This window comes from Onychostruthus taczanowskii, unplaced genomic scaffold (assembly GCF_017590055.1).
Source record: "Onychostruthus taczanowskii isolate IOZ18803 unplaced genomic scaffold, ASM1759005v1 scaffold47, whole genome shotgun sequence".
NCBI lineage: Eukaryota > Metazoa > Chordata > Aves > Passeriformes > Passeridae > Onychostruthus > Onychostruthus taczanowskii.
This window is the reverse complement of record NW_024502236.1, coordinates 3019134-3040234: the sequence shown is the minus strand read 5'-3', so window position 1 is coordinate 3040234 and position 21101 is coordinate 3019134. Positions and strand designations below refer to the sequence as shown.

General features: G+C 34.9%; 1 protein-coding gene across 1 annotated transcript in view; it reads right to left on the bottom strand.

The window, feature by feature from the left end:
• The window catches only part of TMPRSS15 (transmembrane serine protease 15), a 53584-nt gene that overhangs the window by 14955 nt on the left and 17528 nt on the right, over positions 1–21101 (bottom strand). Inside the window, exons 9-19 of the mRNA XM_041414788.1 lie at positions 18148–18256; positions 15348–15457; positions 14336–14473; positions 13161–13310; positions 10819–10921; positions 10216–10366; positions 8883–9024; positions 5218–5307; positions 3872–3997; positions 3274–3405; positions 765–875 (exon numbers count right to left, since the gene is read on the bottom strand). Coding sequence (XP_041270722.1) covers positions 765–875; positions 3274–3405; positions 3872–3997; positions 5218–5307; positions 8883–9024; positions 10216–10366; positions 10819–10921; positions 13161–13310; positions 14336–14473; positions 15348–15457; positions 18148–18256 — 1362 coding nt within the window. The remainder of the gene's footprint in view (positions 1–764; positions 876–3273; positions 3406–3871; positions 3998–5217; positions 5308–8882; positions 9025–10215; positions 10367–10818; positions 10922–13160; positions 13311–14335; positions 14474–15347; positions 15458–18147; positions 18257–21101) is intronic.

The following is a 21101-nucleotide window of genomic DNA, read 5'->3' as shown; positions in this document are numbered from 1 at the left end:
AACCACTTTACCAGAGAAGTAAGGAATAGCAGTGAACAATGGATGCTGCTTTTGAAGTGTGCCATCCATTCACCCCATGGAGTCCAGGTGGGCTGGAGGGTGCCATGTGTAATAGTTTGGTTTCACACTCACAAAACTATCTGGGAATTTCCACCAAGAACTTGTTTATTCTCTACTCTGCACTGCCGAATTTTTGCTGCTGTGAAACTCTAATTAATTACAGCAAAACCTGGTATAATTTGGAAATACAAAATGAGTACAGAAGAAATGCATATGTTGATCTTTCATTTACTTTTGAGGCCATTATAAACAACTGCAGTTTTCAGCACAGAGAAGCTTCCTACCTTTTCCAGAGTTCTTCACCAGATTTCATACACTATCTCAGAATAGTGACTGTTTTCCTGGCCCTGACAAACTCAGTGAGGTACTGCTATGCAAACTGGCACGGCCTGGGTGCATCTGCGGTGGTCTACATTAGCTGAGCTTCTGTGGCGGTTTTCCTAGGCAATTCCTGCCAAATATGCATGGCTTGGGTTCAATACTAAGAAAAATGTCTTCACCAAAAGGGTTGCTAAGCATGTCAGCTTGAAAAGCGGTGGAATCACCATCCCTGGAAGGATTTAAAAGACATGGAGATGTAGCACTGAGGGACATGCTTTATCATTGAACTTGGCAGTGATGGATTTATGGTTTGAATTGATGATCTTAATAATCTTTCCCAACCTAAATGATTCTATGATTTCTGTGTATGAAGAAAACCTTACTGCATTTTGCTTCATCAGAGCCATCTTCACACTGAGGTACGTGGTCACACAGGTTGTGCAATGGGATGCATTTCCCACTACCGCACTGATGCTCATCAACTTTGCAAGCCCCTAAAGGGAAACAAGAGAGGAAAATTAATCTGTGGTTGTGAGAAAGGTTGATGTTCACAGGAGATTTTACAGTTCCCCTGAAGAAAACTGTGTAGATAGTATGAAGAGCCTTTGATTTCCTTTTCTTTCCATCCATTTCTCTTTCAAAATAAATATAATTTTCAGGTAAGTAGAAGATAATTAAGAATGAAATCTGTGGTACTCTGCCTTGTACTTTCTGCTCTAGCTAGTGTTGCTCAGTTAGTAGTCTTCCATTGCAAGTGATAAACATGGGAGTGAAAAGTCAAATCCTGTCAAAAGTGACTAATGATTTCAAATGTCAAATGTTCAGTACTTTCACAAATTTTAGAGACTTTAACTCTGTCAAGTCAAGCATATGAGCAAAGAGGCAATGAGAGCTGAGTCTCCTTCTGAAATGTATTTGTTAGGAAAGGTGGAAGAAACAAAAGTAAACTGGATGAATGAGGAAAGTGTTCAGAAAAGTAGGATTAAGCTACTTCAGAATCAGTTATACAATAAAAACAAATGAGGGAGAGAGTAAATGTAAAGTTATAATTCTTTCTGCAGCCAAAGTGTACTTTTAATGGCTTCATTTGTATTAGAGGAAATATACAGGCATAAACTTAAATTCAAAAAATTGTTTATTTTACTTTCCTGGACATACTGACAGAAATTTAATTATCTAGAAGTCTTATGTATAGAAATAGAATTGCTTTACTTCTGAATTTTTAATATTCTTACAAAATGATTCATTCATCAATCAACATGGTTTGTACCAAATGGAAGCAGAAGAATATGGTTTATAAAAAGCTTGAACCAGATCTTCACACATTCAATGTCCATAACTAATGACAGATATTACAGAGAACTTAGTTCTTAATTGAAAGTGTTTTTATTATATTGCATCCAGCCAAAAATTATTTCTGTTCAAATAATTCTTACTTTTCCAAAAATCAATATTTCATAGAAAAAATAAAACACAAAGAAAAATCTGATTTTCTTTTAAAGTTAATTTATTTACTGACAATCCTTTTGTCCTTAAGCCTGCATGCTAATGATATTAGCCTCTCTCCTTTGGCTGCAAAGATGATGAATAAGCATAATTCTTTTGCAAATGGAATATTTAAAATATATTTAAACAGAACTGGCAATGGTAACTCAGCGAATTCTTCCTTGTTAAGCTTAATTTTAATTTTACAAAGTATGGGCAAGGCTGGCCCAGCAAAGTTGCTGAACCAGCTAATAAAGAAAAAGGCAGAGAGTTGTTGGACTGAATAAATGTGATTGAGAAGGCAGAACAAGAAGCAGTAAAATTGTCATATGGACATTTAAACTAACATCTCAATGTTGCACAATGGGATTAAACAGAATTAATTTTACAAATGTAGACCAAAGGTGAAGATTTTAAAAAATATTAAGAAAAGTAATATTATTGTTACTACTGTGAATCCATGAAAAATCTACCCCTGACTAAACAAGCTGGGACAAACTTGGCATTTCTGAGAGTTAAAGTAAGAAAAACGGCGTAGATCCTGGTTGATCTTCTGTTCATGCAAGTGCACAGTACTTCACATATCTCTCAATATATACTGCTTTTTTTTTCTCTGTTTTTGTCCTGTCAGACTTCCACAGAAGTAATACAAAGCCTCTAATTAATTCAGTCAAGATTTGGCCTAGAGTTTGTATAATTATTTGTCCTGCTAAGCTTATTACTGTTCCTTGTAATTTGCATTATGCTTAATTTTGCATTTTTTGGTGAGTTGATTGCTGAATTATGAGTGACAAGTCCAATTGCAGTCCCCAAGAAAAATCAGGAGTCTTTCAGAAGGGATCTGGCTGGAACCAGAAACACTGCTGTCCAAATATTTAAGAGACTAGTTCTTCTCAGATTATTCACACACTGAAGACCAAATTTTTGGAGATGCAAGAAGGACCATAGTACAAATATTGATCAGAGTTACCACATGCAGTGGTATATTTTCTCTTCTAGTACATGTTATCAATATTAAATATTTTACAAATGCATTTAAACATACTTTAATGACACCCTGAAATTATTTTAAAAGTGGTGCTTTTTACTGGGATTTTTATAGGGAATAGTTACTATTTGCCCTCTTAACATCTGAAAATATTTTGGTCAAAATACTGAGTCAATTTTCCGCATAATATCACAGAGTTGCACATGATCTAGACATTGCTCCAATTACACTAAGAAACAAACCCATCACTTTTCCTGCCAGGAAATATAAAGTACAGATAAGTGACCAGCCTTTTTCTCTTTAACATTTGCATTTTTGATACTGAGAAAGTGCTAAGAGTCACTTTGTACTCCCCACATTTTCTGAAATACATTTGGCCACTGGTTTAACCTCTTAAATACAAAGGTTCAGATGCTTACTTAGATGGTAGCCAGTAGTAAAGTTTGCAAGAAATCCCTTCCCAGTTGAAGACTTGTCAGTCTGGAGGATGACTGTCATCTGGTTTGTTGTAGAGAAGACGTCTGGCAGTGGGCCTTTCCCTGTGTAGACAGCTATTCACCAGGAAAACATGAGTACATTCAACTTATTTTATTCATATCTATTTCAGAATGTTCTGGGTTCAAAAGCACATACTGCCACCACAGGGATGTAGCTGCTCTCCCAAACCTAACTCAGACTGCCGTGGTCAGACCCCAACACCAGATTTGACTAATCAGCATAGAACTATAAGGTTCAGCTGAGAGATTTTCCATCTGTTTGTCCACACACATAAACAGTCTGATTCACTGAGAAGTTAATTTCACATGGATTGCAAAGAGAGCTGAGTGTGTGCAAATGTTTTGGAAACCTGATGTCACATGAAGTATGCTTTCTCAATTTTTCCTCTGAATTTCCTCTGAAATGAGGCCCAAAAAATGCAAATGAAATGAAAGGAATTTCATTTCCATGATATTATATCCAACAGTTTTCTCCAGCTGTCTGATTACATTCATTTTAGTACCCACTGCTGCTACTTGCCCAAAAGTAAGGAATCTGGTCCTCTGCCATCTCTGATTTCAACCACATCATTAATATTTTCCAGATCAAAAAACTGAAAATGAAGTTGGATGTTTTTTCCATTCTCAGCATTCAAGTACCACACACCTGGAAAATAGTAACACACACACACACATACAAATCACCTTTTCAGTAGTTACATTCACTCTGCCATTTTCCTCTTGAAGGGCTTTGGGGGCGGGGGGTGGGGGGTAGGGGATCTCCTAAATTGTTAATAATCACCCAAGAAATTCGAAAGTTTAAATCTTGTATTTAAAAGCTGTCAAGATCAAAAATTCTATAGTTTCTTATTCTTAAAACATTTTTGAAAACTAATTTTAGGCTTCTGCAACATATACACGTGTGTTTTTAATCATTCATGTCAGCTTTGAGTTTCCCCAGGGTAGTAAATCTCATTATTTTCTGACAGTGGCAATGTGACAAATGGTCTTGTCACTTAAGTCTCATTTGATAGTAAGATAATTTTTATAATCAGTCACAGAAGCCTGTCTTTGAAGTTAAAATAGGTCTTTGTTTCTGTTTAGCCTTATACTTTCTCATATTTAAGTGTGGATACTATAGAAATATTGTAAAGAAAGTAAAAAAAAATATTCTCATGGAGTGAAAAGAATTTTCTCACTAGCAGGAATCTCATTTGGGTACTTGTGGAATGAATCCTGGAAAAGTGAGCCATATCTCAAGCAGAACAGAAACACAAAACGACAACTCTTATGATTGCCATAGCAGCACAATTCTCCAGGATTGAAGGAATAAATAATTAAAATTTCATTAAGAAGCCATGACAATGCTCTCTTCCTTGCTTTATCCATCAACAAGACATAGTGAACTACCTTGAAGCATTCACTTTTGCCAGCTCTCATTTAATCTAAATCAAGTAACATCAGTGGAATAGCAATGTCTTCTCACTAGTATGTTAAGAAACAATAAATAGAGGATTCTTTACAAAATGCATGCACATATAATACACCAGGTTATGGTAAAATGGGGACTTTCATCACCTTGTATGCTGCTGCATTGACATAAAACATTTGACATAATCGCCAGGAATGAATTGGCCTGTCTGGACCTGTTCCATTGGATTATGCTTGTCTTCATCCCTTTTTAATCCCCTGGCATGTGTTTCTTTAGCTTCTGCTCAGTACCACATAGAATACAATTAAAAGATCCTACTGTATATACCTTGGATCTTTGGTTTTTTTTTTTTTTTTTTGTTTTGTTTGACAGTGTCAGAGTTGGAAAAGCAGATTTAGTATCTCTACTTTTCTATGGTTAAACTTCTCTTGAAGATTTGGAAAAGAATTACTTACAAAACGCTAAGTTAGGGTAATTGTTTGGAAAATTTGCAGAGCTGAATGTATTGTTTGGCTCCCAGAGTTCAACCGGCCCTCCACAGTCAGCTGAAAAAGACAACATTTCAAAAACATAATTAACCTGCTGTCTTAATCTTTTAATCTGTGGTAACAACGATAATTTCTGAAAGTAATATTCATGATTATTGGTCTGCACACTGTAACCATAACAGAAATATTAAGAGAAGAATGTGATACAGTCATATATCTCATTTACAGTAATAAAGAAAGCTAGAGAATATGAGAGGCCTCCGAATACAACCAATTCATGCACTTTGCTTGTATGCCTTTCTTGTTATCTGATCTGCCTCAGAATCACAGAATCATTAAAGCTGGAAAAGACCTCTGAGACCATTGAGTCCAGCCTTTGACTGATCAACAGGACCTTGTCAACCAGACCATGCCCTGAGTGCCCCGTTTAGCTCCTTCCCGTACACCTCCAGGGACAGTGACTCCACCACCTCCCAGGGTAGTCCTTCCCATGACTGACCACTCTTTTGTTGGAGAAATTGTTCTTGCAGCATCAGTACAGATACTCAAATCTAAAGCTCCTTTTGTCATCTAGCAAGTAAACTTTCAGCAAAAAGCCACAAACCGTTCCTTTCTTTTCTTCAGGACCCCAAAACCTTTAACAGCTAAACCTTGTCAGTGGTTAAACCAGCCATTTGCTTCTTCCTTAAAACAACTGTTCTAGTAGGAAAGACCTTTGTCATAAAGATGTGTATGTATTTACAGGTAAAAATTAATAAAATTTATGTAAAAGCAAACATAGTAGATCTATGTACACACATAAACATGCATTCACAACATGGACACAGCTAACTGTTCTTTATATAGTCAATATTCTGTTTCAATTCTAATTTTGATGGTGGTTTTACATCCCAAATATGTCAGCTTAATGTTCAAACACTTTACTTGATATAGAGAAATATTATTTCTTTTCATTTTAGCCATCAGAATGATTAAATGAACCATGAGGATGAACTTTGCTGTTTTCCCATTTTTGTTTTTCACAATTACTTCATTCAAAAATGAATAGTGCTTCTCCACTTGCTTCAGGAAATTGTAGTTAAGGGAAAACAGCTTTACCTTCTTTGGTTTTTTTTTTTTTTTTTTTTTTTTTTTGTTCTTTTTAAAATGTTTTATTCCTTGAAGTAAAATTGTTGTGTTTTCTTTTATTTTTTCTTTTTTTTAAACTCTCAGATTTTGGCTAAACTTTAATTCTCTCCTCCCCACCCCTTATGGCTCAAATTTGCATGCCATGATGTCTGATTTCACACTCTGAGCCCTTTGGTTGGGGACTGCATAATCTACAAGTCCAAGTCTGACCACTCAATCCCACTGGGAGAAAGCTAAAAAAAAAACAATCCAAAACCCCCTAAACCAAGAAAAACTTGAACTTCCTCACAACATACATTTTCTAGAACTTTCTATGTCACTGAATCACTCCTGGCAAGAAAAGTTGAAAGCTCAGAAAGGAAAAGGAACTGTTAACAATCTCATCCTGACTAATAAGTATATTACGTTTCAGCCATATGGCTCACAAGGAAGATTATTTTCTATAAATACCATGGACGACAGATAAAGATTACATTGGGTTTTTTAAATGGAATATTATGGCATGTGAAATCTGATCTGGTCTTGACTACATATAAGGCACATTAGTAGTGATCTTTGTCTAGCATGGAAAAATGAGAAAAGAAATTGAATTTACTCATGTCCTGAAATAATGTTTTAAAAGTTTCCAGTGATCTTTGAACATAAATTCACATGGAGTTATTCATACAGCTGTTACTTATTAGAGAACCAAGCAGTAATCACTACCAACAATCTTGGCTGAGTACAACAGATGACTTTCCCAACATTTTAGAAATGATATATGACCTGTATCTCTGTGCTTTTGCCAAAACTTCAGTTTATATTGACATAAGTGTGGAGTGTACACTGTCTTTTCCACACCATTGTTTGTGTTAAAAGATAGATTACAAATTAACAGGAAGATGAAAGCAATCTTTGTTTTAGATGAAAGTGAAAGGTGACAGACTTGTACAAAAGACAAAAGCAAATCTGGCTTTTCCATGCCACCATCAGAAATGCCCTTTTTTACATTTCAAGGAGCTTTTGTGGCACTGTGAATGATGCCAGTGACTTGTACTGAAGCTCTAATTCTAGTAAAAGAAATTGACTCAGCTCAAATTCTTTTATGTCTTGCTTATGGATATGACATTTGTAGTGAAATCATTAGTGTTAGTAAGCTTGCACACATTCATCAAAGTAATTTCGTACTTCTTTGAAGATGATTGATAACATTCACTTTTTTTTTTTTTCCATCAGGTTACAGATAGCATGTAGCAGCATGTGCCATTAAAATTATGAAAGCAAGTTATTTTTTCCCCAGCAACAGCTTAGACTGTCGTTTTGTATCATGGATCTCTTTAATCTCTTTCATAAGGAGTTATAAGCCATATTACCACTTCCCTTTTTTGAATGCTAAAAGTTTATGACCATGCACTGGGTAGAGATCTATAGTTTGCTATTCCTTTGGTGTTTCTCAGAAGCACTCAGCTACTGTTTACCACAGGGTTGTTCTCCCACTAATCATTAGACTGGTGCTAATTTGTGAGGTGTGTTTACCCATAACCTGAAGGTTAGCTGGAGGGGGCAGACATCAGCATCTCTCCACAAGACTACTTTAATAAAAACCGCTATTGAATTCTAAAACTCATTTTGAGAAAATATGACTGAAATTACTACTGTTATTAAAATTTCATTTTGCTGACAGACACACCTTGTTGAACTTTATCTCCCTGTGTCTCATGATGGAGCTCTAAAACTGCATTTTACTCTTCCATTTAGAAGGCTTTGCTTACCTGTCCTGATGCAGTAGATTTGGAGGTGACAGATTTGAGAGAATAACAATACTATACAGTGTTTCAACATGGATACAATGTGAACAGTCTTACTATTATTTTAATTTTAGACCATTTAGACATTTTTAAAGTTTTTTTATGTTGTCAAGAGAGAAACCAGCTGTGCTTTGAAAGGCACAGCAAATCTAATATAATGCAGTCCTGGAACATGTTCAATGTTTGCTTTAATGATTTGAAGCTATATCTGAATAGGCCTTTTGTAGAAATATTTTTTTCCAAAATTTCATCCACTTGCAGAATAAATTACAAAGCAAGCCCCATCTGATATTTTAATGATTTTTTTCTATAAGCTCTATTTATACTTGTTTTTTGCTTTGAAAGTGCTTGGACTTGTTTAACATCATATACCATGTTTCTTCTCTCTTTTATATAAGTTATCCAGATTTATGAGGATAGTTACAGGTATTTTCTCTGGGTTTTTTTGCTGTGAGATGTTCCTGTTTAGCTCTGTGAAACTGGAATGTTTTGAGGAAGCTTAAACCTCTGTGCTTTTGTCTAAAATACTCTGCAGCTGGAAGGGTATGGATCAAGCTGTACAACCTGTCTGGAGAGGCATGGAACTTGATCTTAGTGTGTTATCCTGAAGATAACATTATAATGCTCAAGATTTTATAAAACTGAGGTTGAAAATTCTGACCCACTCAAACACAAATACAGCAGTAGGAAATCAACAGTGATTTGGTGTTTACTTACTGGGAACTAATGGGGTGGTAGCAGCAGTTGGCCTCACAGTTGGCTCTACATAATTGTCTTCATTACACTTTCCCTTCGTCAGGCCAGTGTCATCCAAGGCAATATCACTGGGACCACGCCTTTTAAAGGCATCAAAAATAACCTGAATTCAGGAAAAAAAATCAGAATTTTATAATTTAATGAGCCATTTTCAGCTTCCTACCCTGTACCATTCTGTCTTTTCTTTAATGCTCTTATTTTCACTGTAATCTACACTGGTGCTACACTCAGGGGAAGGCATTGGGGATGAGACAGAATTTCTCACAAAACAGAACAGCACTATGCAAACTGAGTGGATCATTCTAAGGAATGTAGTAGCTTCTTTATTTAAATGATGAACTTGATTCAAAAATATTTAATACCTTTGCTTTTTATATATACACATATTTAAAATGTAATTTTAAAAACAATTCTGCATTGCTCATCAGCCCAAACTTCTCCTGCACTAATGGCACAAAAAGCTAAAATTAATCTCATTTGTTCTTAATGGCTCTTTAATATTCACATATTTAAAGTAATCCTGCAAATAAGGAGTTAGTGCTGGTGAACTACAGTTAGGTTTAGCAATCTTCTAGAGATCATATGTGGTTACATATTTCCTGGAAATCTGATGCAGCCTGGTCACAGATGCATTTATTTCCTCAGATGTTAAATGCATCTTTCTAGCAGTGCTTGCCAGAAATCATTCAAAACTACTGTAACAGGGCAAATCATCCCAAATACCTATAAAAAGGAATTGTTTCCAAAAGAGAGATGCTGAAAGAATTGTCTGGAATAAACCTCCTCCTTTTGTTTACAGATAAGTCAAGTCAGTTGTTAATCATGTGGTATCAAAACCACTTCCATCCGCAACACACTTTCAGTGGATTAATCTGTAAGTAATTAGTGAAAACACTGATCCACAATCTGAAGCAATTTAAATTTAAATCTTCTTGTGGCTAAATGCTTCACATCACCCTGACTATCAAGATTTTATATCCCACAGCAGATTTTGATAGGCTTTGAACACTTGTTTTGTGGAAAGCTCTCATGATAGCATTCATTGTTCCTTGACAATGATCATGTTTTCTGAAATATTAATACTTTAAATTCCAGAGTAGGGAAAAGGGGCTGTGAGAATTCAAATGGGGATTCCAATCTCTGCATGCTAATATTTATTTGATAGCAGACATCTTTAAATGATACTAAGTATTATCTTTGGAACAGTGGAATTTTGGGGTCATTTCACAGGAGTCTCTGATATCAGTTTAGCTAAAATAAATGAAAAAATAATAAAAAAAGCAGCTTAACAAACCTTAAAATCAGATGTTTCATTTAAAGTTACTTGTCCATAATTCCAGTTGTTTCCATAGTTTCCTTCTTTCTCAAAAATTATCTTTTCCTGACCACGCTCATCACTTATGCTAACTCTTAAACGGTAAACATTATCCCCATACATGAAATACCTAGAGGGAAAAAGCATTTTGGTTTTACTAGAACAAAGTCAGATTCCATGAAAAAATGTTGCTCTTTTTATTTTATAATGTTTTATAAAATTAGGATTAATTTGAAGCAAGCATGAAAATAATATTAATTGTATGTTTAAATTACACCTGGAAGAGTAGAGGCCTAGTTAAGCTTCATAACAAAAAACATTTCAGGGATTCTTAATATCATTTTTGTATAGAAATGAAAATTGGATGCAGGGTGAAAAAGAAAATACATTATAGCTAACTGCAAAAGTCAAAGCTATGAAGGAGTTAAACTTCAGGCCTGGAACTGAGACTGATTGTGGAAATCCAAACAGAACCAGGCTGGTGTTGCTGGCATGCTGAGTGGGATTCATATTTTAAATGAAAGAAAGCTCTTTAGGTATATTCTTAAACAAAATACAGGTTTAGGAATTATGTAACAATACCAAAAGCTTAGGCAATACGTTTCTGAAGGGACCAAAGGCAAACTCAGAATCCGGACTCGCTCTTCTATGAGTCCAAGTCCAATGGGTGTTGAAATATAAAATCCTGCAAGATAATGGTCACACTTTAGCCAGGACAGAAGAAATTTATTTTTTACTTTTTTTCTTATTGAATTAGAGTTTTTATATTAAAAATTACATCAAGCACAGATAGTGTTGCATGATTTGGAAGATTTCCGACACAGTAAATGTGAGTGATTATCCCAAGATATATTCATCAGTCAATGACATATTAAATTGAGCTTTTAAGCTTCTTGGACACTCATAACTAGATATGCAATGTGAAACTAGTCCTTTCCAAGTCAGTGGGAATCCTGCCTTATATTCAGTGAAGGCAGCAATTCTCCTGCCTTTATAAAAATGTCTTCCTATTTGATATTGCTTGTGATTTTCCCAACATTTTCATAATTTGTATCTACAAATGACAATGGGAAATATGGATTATGTGTTAAGAGTGAGAGAATGACTATGTGAATATTTTATAGCAAGGTGAGGCATTATAAACAAACAAACTCCCTTTTATTTGTGAAATTGGGTTTGTAGTTTTTTCTGAGATAATTTGTTGCAGCTGGGAATTTGGACTTCTTCTTGCCTTATGAAGGCAAGAGAAGCACTGGGATTTGTCATAAGAAATGCAAACTTAGGCAGCTTTTAAATAAAATTCTTGCTTTATTCAAATAATGGGTGTAAACTCGTCTTTTCTTCTATCTAACTAATACATATATATGCAACTATTATATTAATAGAATTTTCAAATTAATATATCTATAATTATATTAATTAAATTATATACACTGTATTCTGTTACTTATACTTCCAGATTATTTAGTTTTTTCATGTGGGAAGCTAAAATTCCTGAACATTCATCTGAAATATGAATCAGGCTTTTAATTTCCTCTCTTGACTTAGAGAGCCTGCAGTAGAATAGACACGGTGTCTAACTTAAAGAAAAAAGTTCTTCATATAGTCAAAGGGACAGTTCTCTGTCTTTGTTTCATCAATTTTCTGAACATTCAGTATCAATTTTGAATGTGTATTAAGGCCTTTACTTTTCAGGAGCAGAAAAAATAAAAAAAAAAGTTTCACTGAATGTAATAGCTTGATATTTATGATGCAATTTAGTCGAAATAATGGTCACAGAAATTTAAATATGCAACACAATAATAACATTACACATAGGAACATTACATATGTCAGCTTAGACTTGGCACAGGAAAAAGAGAGAGCACCTAAAATGGATTAATATTTTTGAGAGAGAGATCATTGTCAAGTGTTTTGTTAAACAAATTTTACATTCTTTCATCTGATTTGCATTCTAGAAGCCAAGTGGGAAGACAAAACAGTGTTCTGAAGATGTTTAGGAAAATGTGCATTAACTCAGAGAGGGGTGAATAATTTCTATCTAATAAAGTGCAGAATACTATTTATCTTTTCCCAGGAGTAACTTCTTTCAGAATAATTTGCAATTTTTCCACTTATTTGTCACTGAATAAATTTTATGTAAGTCTTGCATAGAATACATATAACCATTGCAAGATCCAATTTGTATTTTATCTGGTTTTAGCTGGACTGACAAATCAGCTGAGAGAGTGATTGTTTGGCTTTATTGTTGAAGCAGAAAAAACCTTATAGAGTCTAATGCTGGTATAAGGATTCATGATGCATTCAAAATCCAATTCCTATCAGCATTGTCTCTTTAAATAAATACCACTTTTGATATGACCACTTTTCCAATTATGTTATTCAACTGTAACAGTTACTGGAGTGTTTGTGTGTTTGGCACAGTTGGTGTGTTTGCTGTGCAGTAACTAGGGACACAGATGCTTCCTGCAAACTGCAGGTCAACTTTATTTAAATCAAAATTATTTTGTGACAAACCTGAGGATGTCAGCAGTAGAGAGGGGTGAAACAGAAGTGATTTGCCTAATAATACTAATTATACTTTTTTCCCCTCAAGTTAAACATACAGGTTTTTGACCTATAACATTTTTTCCCTATAGAAATTCCTTTCTCAGATAAGGCATTTTGGTGTAATAAAAGCATTGAATTTTTTAGTACCTCACACTTAAATAATTTTACATATTCTGTTCTTTTTCCTTTTAGTTTTGTTATGTTTCCACAAGAGGGCAATCAGAAGGATAAAACATTTTATCTGGTAGTCCTGACATTTTTTGTGGTAGAATACTACAACATCCTAGTAATACCACTATGACAAATCCATAATGCAGTGATATAAGCTAAATCAAGTTTTTCCTTTAATCTTAAAGCCACTTTTTTGATCTTACCTGACAAGTTGCCAAATGTATGATCAAATTCAGGACCAGTCATCAAGGGAAAGGTAGGACCGTGAACTCTGTCCCAGTCTGAATCATCATCTAAATCTTGTATCCAGAAACAAAAGCCATCTTCAAAAGTGCAATTGATTTTCTCATAATCTGTGAATAAGAACTTCTAGTAAATAAAAGATGACAGAGATGGTAAGTTTTTTCTTAGAATTACATGGGAAGGAGTGATGAATAATGTCAATTTTAAATATGTTTGTAAACCAGCCCACACTGACTTAATTTCCTCTTTATGCAATGCAACAAAATTACTCAAATAAGTGTGTTTGTACTTGTTAATCAAACACTATTTTTGAAGGGTAGCCCAACATACTCTTGCATTCATTCACCAGCCTTCATTTCTGATCCTTCATTTCCTCTTTTCTTTGCCAAGGCCTGGATTGCTCCAGCAGAAAGGGCTCACCATTAGAGCAGAGTGCTGTGCTCCATGGCCCTGGGATGCCCCTTTCCTTCTCATTTGCTCCTTTGATCACATGGCTTTGCCGCAGCATCCTCATCACTTTTGTTCTCATGATATTTCAGACTTTCTGATCCTGTGGATGCTTCCTGCAGCATATCCCATCCCAGCCTCATTCCCTGCTCACCTCCTGCTCAAATTTAGCAGCTAAAGAAGCCTTCACTTATCCAATTACCAAAGCGTGAGTCATATTGCTGCATTTTGTTGTCACTGTAGATTTATCTCATCCAGACTTTTCTTAAGGCCTATTTACTGAAGCAGGTATTTTCCTGAATGCTATTTCTAAATGTTGCTCTGAACATTTTATTTTATAAAGATATGGTGGTCAGTTCAGTGAACAAACTGGCTGAGAGGAATCTGATGGAGGTGCAGACACAGTTTTATTTACACAGTAAGACATCGCCCTACTGCTAGATACAGGCCTGTACACCTGTGAATGGCCTTACAGAAATAATTTGTTTGATATTTAAAACAGTATGAGTTTATTCAGAGTGGATCTAGTCATTGGGCTAAGGCCAGAAAATGATGCTTCCCTTTCCACTGCCATTTACTCGAACTGAAAGTGTAGATTCATTAAAATTTTGGGATAAAAAAGAAACAAAAAAACCAAACACACTCACACACACACACACACACACACACACACACCCACCCCACTTACTGTTTAGTTCACTCGCATTAAATGCAGTGTATGTTGCATTAAAGCCATTATAATTCTCTGAATAATCAGACATAAACTGTGCTGTAGCCTCATGAGAAAAAATGTAAATTGTTTCAAGTTTGGTCCCTGACAGAGAAGCTGAAAACAAATAAAAGAAACGATACAGTCAGAGAGAGAATAATCACAGGCACATTAAAATTTCCAGTGTTTTCACAAAACCACACTGGATTAGTTTATTGAGTCTTAAGGAATGATTTTCATGTTGTACTGCAATCCTGCTACAATAGCTTCAAACTCTTGGAGTATTTAGCTGTTTGGCTGACATATAAATATTCTGCACATTCCATCTCTCATGTCCACCAATATGGATATCAGCTAGTCTTTTGCCATTTCTCATTCTCATTCTCTACCTATTTCCAAAAATAAGGATAAAGAATAATATATCTTTCTGATATAGTTATCTTCCTATAGTCTATCTTCAGAAGATGTTTTCCATCTCTGATGGAATTCAGCTGTATAGACTGAGTCTTGTAAAAAATGGGTACAATCCCAGTTTTCAGAGTAGAATATAGAGACAGAGTTAAGTTATCATCAGTATTTCAAGATCTGAGGAAAACAATGTATTTAAAAATACTTGTATTTTCAGGAAGTTTTGTAGCAATTCTCTTACCTGTTCGGTTTAGATTATTTCCTTTTATATTATTGCATGTGATATTACAGGAACTTCTGACAATATATTTCCAAAGAAACATGGACCCCACAAGACCATGAGGCTGATGAAGTTATGAAGATCATTCAAATAAGTTGTCAATAAGCAAGTAGAAATTTCATAATGTATAAGGGTTTTATTTGGTCAAATTAAAAGGCAGATGGGTATATTGAGACTAATTGTCCAACAGGGTAACTTTATGCAGATCCAGTCTTCCTTTTAAACATACACATGCAGCTTTTGATACCTTAAAATGCTTATTTAACCACTTAGATTTGAATATTATTAGCTGAAAAAACTTACCTCTTAAAACCTTGTTTTGTCCTAATCCTTCAAAAATACTCAGCTCGTCTGCATATGGTTGTGTTTCAAAAGAAGTGAAGTTCAGTTTAATGGACAACCCTTGAGGCACTCTAAGGCAACAAAAGAAACATAAACTCAAAACTGAAAATCTATTATTTTACTTCAATAAAGTCATTGAAGTCATTGAATGCTTGAATGATAAGTTCAGAAGCAACATGAAATTATTTCAATCAAGATTATTAATCGAGATGGTCTTTTTGTCTAACTTTAAGTTGTAAAATTGCCAAAGGAATTGAACATAAACCTTTTGTAACAGTGTGCACACACCTTTATGCACTGGAGTTAAGTGCATTTTAGAAACTGAATGTTCTGAACTCTAGAATGTGATTATCAGTTCTGTAAGGGGTTTTTTGGATGGTTTTGGCTGGGTTTTGTTGTCCTCTGCATCTCATTGAATTGCAAACACTTTTTTCGTACATGTCACTCTTAGATATCTCACTGCTCAGGTAGACTTCCCAAATCCAGAGGAACAGTATCCAGATATCAATATGAAAAGCAAGATATCAAAATCTCTCTCCTGAAAGTCCAAAACACTGCCTCTTATGACAAAAACAGGATTTGCATGCAGATTTGATGATCTCAAACCCACTCTTTGGGAAATTGTTGCAAATCCAAATCATCACACGAAAAGTTTAATGACAGAAGTCACTTGAAGTAAAGTGTAAAAATTCTTTGCCTTATTTTTCTATAGTTATGCTCTATGAATAATGTATATTTAATTTCTTCTCCCATTTCCTTTCCACTAGACACATATGGTAGTCCAAATTCTAAAACACTACCAGCTTAGCTACCACTATGTGGTTTTTTTTCAGAATTCAGAGACTCAATGAAAATAAGCTTTTAACAACAATCTGCTGGTGCTTATCAGTAATGATAACTAGAGAAGTGTGAAATAAATACTTAGATATTTTGCCTTTTAAATTTTTTTGTTCTTGTTGTAATTTTATATTTCTCCAGATGGAAGAAATAGTTTTGGTTAGAAAAAACATATAGTTGGAAGGTTCAGGAAGCTAAACTTTCAGGGAAATATTACACATATTGCTCTTTAAGGAGAGTAGATTGGATCTTCATTTGGAGTTAAAGGGCATGAAAATGAAAAAGCTCTTCCTAAAGGTAATGGGGAAATATTTCTAGACAAAGGCATGTACAAGAAAATCCAATCTCGGATGTATTATAGGTTGCCTCTTAACACATTTTTATAGGGATAATAAAAAACTTAGGTTACTGGAAAACCTAAAAGTTCCCTCATGGAAACAACTCTGTTTGAAAGAAAGACAAAATTTGAGCACTACTTTGAATTTCTTAGGGCTTAACTCTCAGTGTTTCCTGATTTCTTAAAGCAATTAAGTGGAAAATAAATTCACATGGTTGTCTTTTGTCATTTTTCAATCTGTAATTACACATATCTGCAGAACTTCTACCGTATTATTTGCAATTGCTCCTGATTCTTTCCAAAATGATTTTTTTACTAACTACATACCTGGTATAGATATCTACCTAACAGAATGCTTCTTGCAGCTATAGCAGCACTTGGAGCAACACCAAGAGTGTAGAAGGGAGAAGGGCACTGGGGCCATGTTTATTTACTGGGCTCAAATTCTGCAATGCCAGGAAATGAGGAACAAGGCAGACATATTCTGAAGAGAAAAAATCTTGTTCTTTTCCTGGGGCACACCTGTATCTTAAAGCCAGGTGTTGTCAGTAATTACTAGTGAACAGTACCACTAAGGATGACAAGGAAAAAAATGTACTAAACAGAAGGAAAACCAGGATTTCAAGGTGAAGATGAAAGTTCTGAACAAAATCAAAGCCTAGCAGTTTCAAAGGAGCCTTTGGAATGAGAAGCTCAAATCTTTTGCAATTTTAAAAGCAATTTCTTAATCTCCTTTGAAATCTTCTGCCAAATTAATACTTCTCAGAATCAAAGAACATTCATTATTATGAAACCATAATAAGAATTACTGCCTTTTAAAGCAGTAGCTTCTTAATTGAGCATCATAGGATGGATTTTTAGGACTGTCTAACTTGTGATCATCCAATTTTTTTAGATATGTACTTTTGGATGAGATTTGTCATATAGTGTGGCTATCTTTTTTCTCCCTGGCCTAAGGGAGTCAAAAGCACAGAGTGTCCCTGTCTGTAGGCATATATCCTTGATTAGAAAAACCCTAAAACCACTTATTGTGACTAAGGTTTAACAGGAATGTTGTGCCATTATGTAAAATGCAATTAACTGTGCAATAAATTATGCAATTCTAAAATATATTTCTGAATTACATAGGTACACAGGTACTCTTAATTCACATATGAAACCTTTAAACTTAAGTGACAAGGGAATTCTTGAAAACTCTGTTAAATAAGAATTACATTATATAAAGCCATTACCTGAAGACTACTAGTTAATGTAATCCTTTGTGGAAAAAAAATCTTGCAATTATTTTATGTGATTTATTTTGAACGTATACTTATGTTCCTCTGGATATATATAACACACAAGATTTCTCAAAATTGTACCTAAGAACTTTTGTAAGTGGAAAAATTATTGATATAGTTATGGAGCTTATGCATGAAGGTTTTTAAAGAAAAGTTACATAAACACGAAGAAGAAAATGGTATTACATATTTTCTATGCTGGGGTATTTGGGAATAAAAGCAAATGGCATAAGACTATTGTGCAGGAAACAAGATCACCTCATAATCAAAAAAGTATTAGGTACAATTTTATTGGAAAATTGCTTACACTATTATCCATTGGCAAAAAATGTTTTCATTATATGGCTCTGGATAATTCATAGAGTGAAAAAACCCAGAGGAACCAGTCAACATGAATTTTCCATCACAAACTGCAGCTGTAAAGATATAATGAAGAACATTTGTCAGAATGACATTTGAAAAACAGAATCGGAGCCAAAATGTGGGTGACACTGAATATTGATTTACATGGAACTGCTTTGTAAGCAACAATAGGAAGACAAAATAAAATACACTATCAACTTATTCCCCCTTTCTAATTCTTATCACTGATCTCAAAATACTACATGAGAAGAAAACCAGTACAGAAAATTCATTTTTAAATTAGACACAATCCAACTAATCCAAACTAGTCTAAACCAATCCAAATAATTCAAAAACAGCAACTGGATGTAGCTAATCCAATACTTTCATTTTACTCTATACTTTCATAAGGAAATAGGACCTTGCCTTACCCGTTCTTATCTACAACTACTTTAAATCAGAAAACTGTGTTTGTACTACCACAGACAATTTGATATCACGTGAATAAAAGCGAAAGGGGATATGGTTGACCATTGTTATCTCTACTTTTATGAGCTTCCTGGTTCCTTGCCTTATATATTACTGAGTACTTGAAGAGATAAGTGGATCTCCCAAGTTCCCTGCTAGCTATTGACTTCATTCAGCTGAGGTAAATGTCATTTATCATCATCTATTTTTTCAAAGGCCTTTCAATAGTTTTTTTCCCTTGATGTTGGTATTCCATTTTATGAAAAGTTTTCATTTTAAAAAGAGGAAAAAAATATTTTTATGCCTCAGCAAGATTGGAAATGATAATTCATGTAGAGCTTTTTATTTTAGCAGACACTGAGGAACGGCTGAAGGTTTTGCTTCATCTCTTAACATTATATTAGGAATTTGTCTAATAATGTTTTCTCTTCAGTTGCTCAAAAAGTATCATAGGGCTTTCACATAAGGATAAAATCAGTACCACACATGAATATTTGGAGAGGTAAGGACAAGTTCATCAATTTGAGACAGATGATCAGAAATTATACAGAGCTTTTAATTAATTTCAGAAATGAAACCATACCTATAATGATGGTCCAAATTATGAATAACCAATCATATTGAAAATTAAATGGGAATTTTATTGAGCATAGTCCTCCTCTGGGAAATTATACATAAAAGAATAAATTGAGTCTCCTTGTGTGTTCATTTCATAAGTGTAAAATTCTTTCTGCCTATCACTGTAGCAAACACAAAAGTCAAGTGTTGTTTCACGTAGCCATAAATAAAGACTGTGCAGAATGAACTTTGCCAACATGCCTAATGCATGAGCCGAATAGAAACATATTCCCTTTTGCAGTCTTTGAGAAGAAAACACAACAGATAAGATTTTAAATACAAAGAAAGAAAAGGTCCATGAGTGATAGTTATTATTCTATATTAGCATTGGAGCTGGGTATTGGTATAGAAGTACTTTTTTTCTCCACTATAATTCACATATTTCCTGTCCTTACCAATGAGAAGGATAAAATCAGTGTGAGAAGAAGGAAAGTGCCCAGCTTGTTAAGAAGTGTAAGCTTGTTAAGTGCCTAGCTTGTTAAGAAGCTTGTTAAGGTGTTAAGAAGTATAGACATAATCTGATCTAAAAGGAATTTTATAGTGTGGACAATAATAAAAAAGGTAAGCATACTTCTCTAATAAAATCAATGACAAGTGTTTGCTCATTCATTTCTCTTAGAATCACAGAATGGGTCAGGTGGGAAGGGACCACTATGGGTCCAACCTCCCTGCTCAAGCAGGATCAACTCAGAGCACATGGGACAGGATTGTGTCCAGCTGATTCTGGAATATCTCCAGTGTTGGAGACTCCACACCTCTCTGGGTGATGTGTTCCAGTGTCTGGTCACTGCACAGTGAAGAATTTCTTCCTCATGTTCAAGTGAAACTTCCTGTGCATCAATTCCTGCCCATTGCCCCTTGTCCCATTGCTGGGCACCACTGAACAGAGCCTGGTCCCTGCTCTGACCCCTCCCTGCAGGCACTGACAGACACGGATCAGGTCCCCTCTCAGTTGAAAATTAAATGGGAATTTTATTGAGCATAGTCCTCCTCTGGGAAATTATACATAAAAGAATAAATTGAGTCTCCTTGTGTGTTCATTTCATAAGTGTAAAATTCTTTCTGCCTATCACTGTAGCAAACACAAAAGTCAAGTGTTGTTTCACGTAGCCATAAATAAAGACTGTGCAGAATGAACTTTGCCAACATGCCTAATGCATGAGCCGAATAGAAACATATTCCCTTTTGCAGTCTTTGAGAAGAAAACACAACAGATAAGATTTTAAATACAAAGAAAGAAAAGGTCCATGAGTGATAGTTATTATTCTATATTAGCATTGGAGCTGGGTATTGGTATAGAAGTACTTTTTTTCTCCACTATAATTCACATATTTCCTGTCCTTACCAATGAGAAGGATAAAATCAGTGTGAGAAGAAGGAAAGTGCCCAGCTTGTTAAGAAGTGTAAGCTTGTTAAGTGCCTAGCTTGTTAAGAAGCTTGTTAAGGTGTTAAGAAGTATAGACATAATCTGATCTAAAAGGAATTTTATAGTGTGGACAATAATAAAAAAGGTAAGCATACTTCTCTAATAAAATCAATGACAAGTGTTTGCTCATTCATTTCTCTTAGAATCACAGAATGGGTCAGGTGGGAAGGGACCACTATGGGTCCAACCTCCCTGCTCAAGCAGGATCAACTCAGAGCACATGGGACAGGATTGTGTCCAGCTGATTCTGGAATATCTCCAGTGTTGGAGACTCCACACCTCTCTGGGTGATGTGTTCCAGTGTCTGGTCACTGCACAGTGAAGAATTTCTTCCTCATGTTCAAGTGAAACTTCCTGTGCATCAATTCCTGCCCATTGCCCCTTGTCCCATTGCTGGGCACCACTGA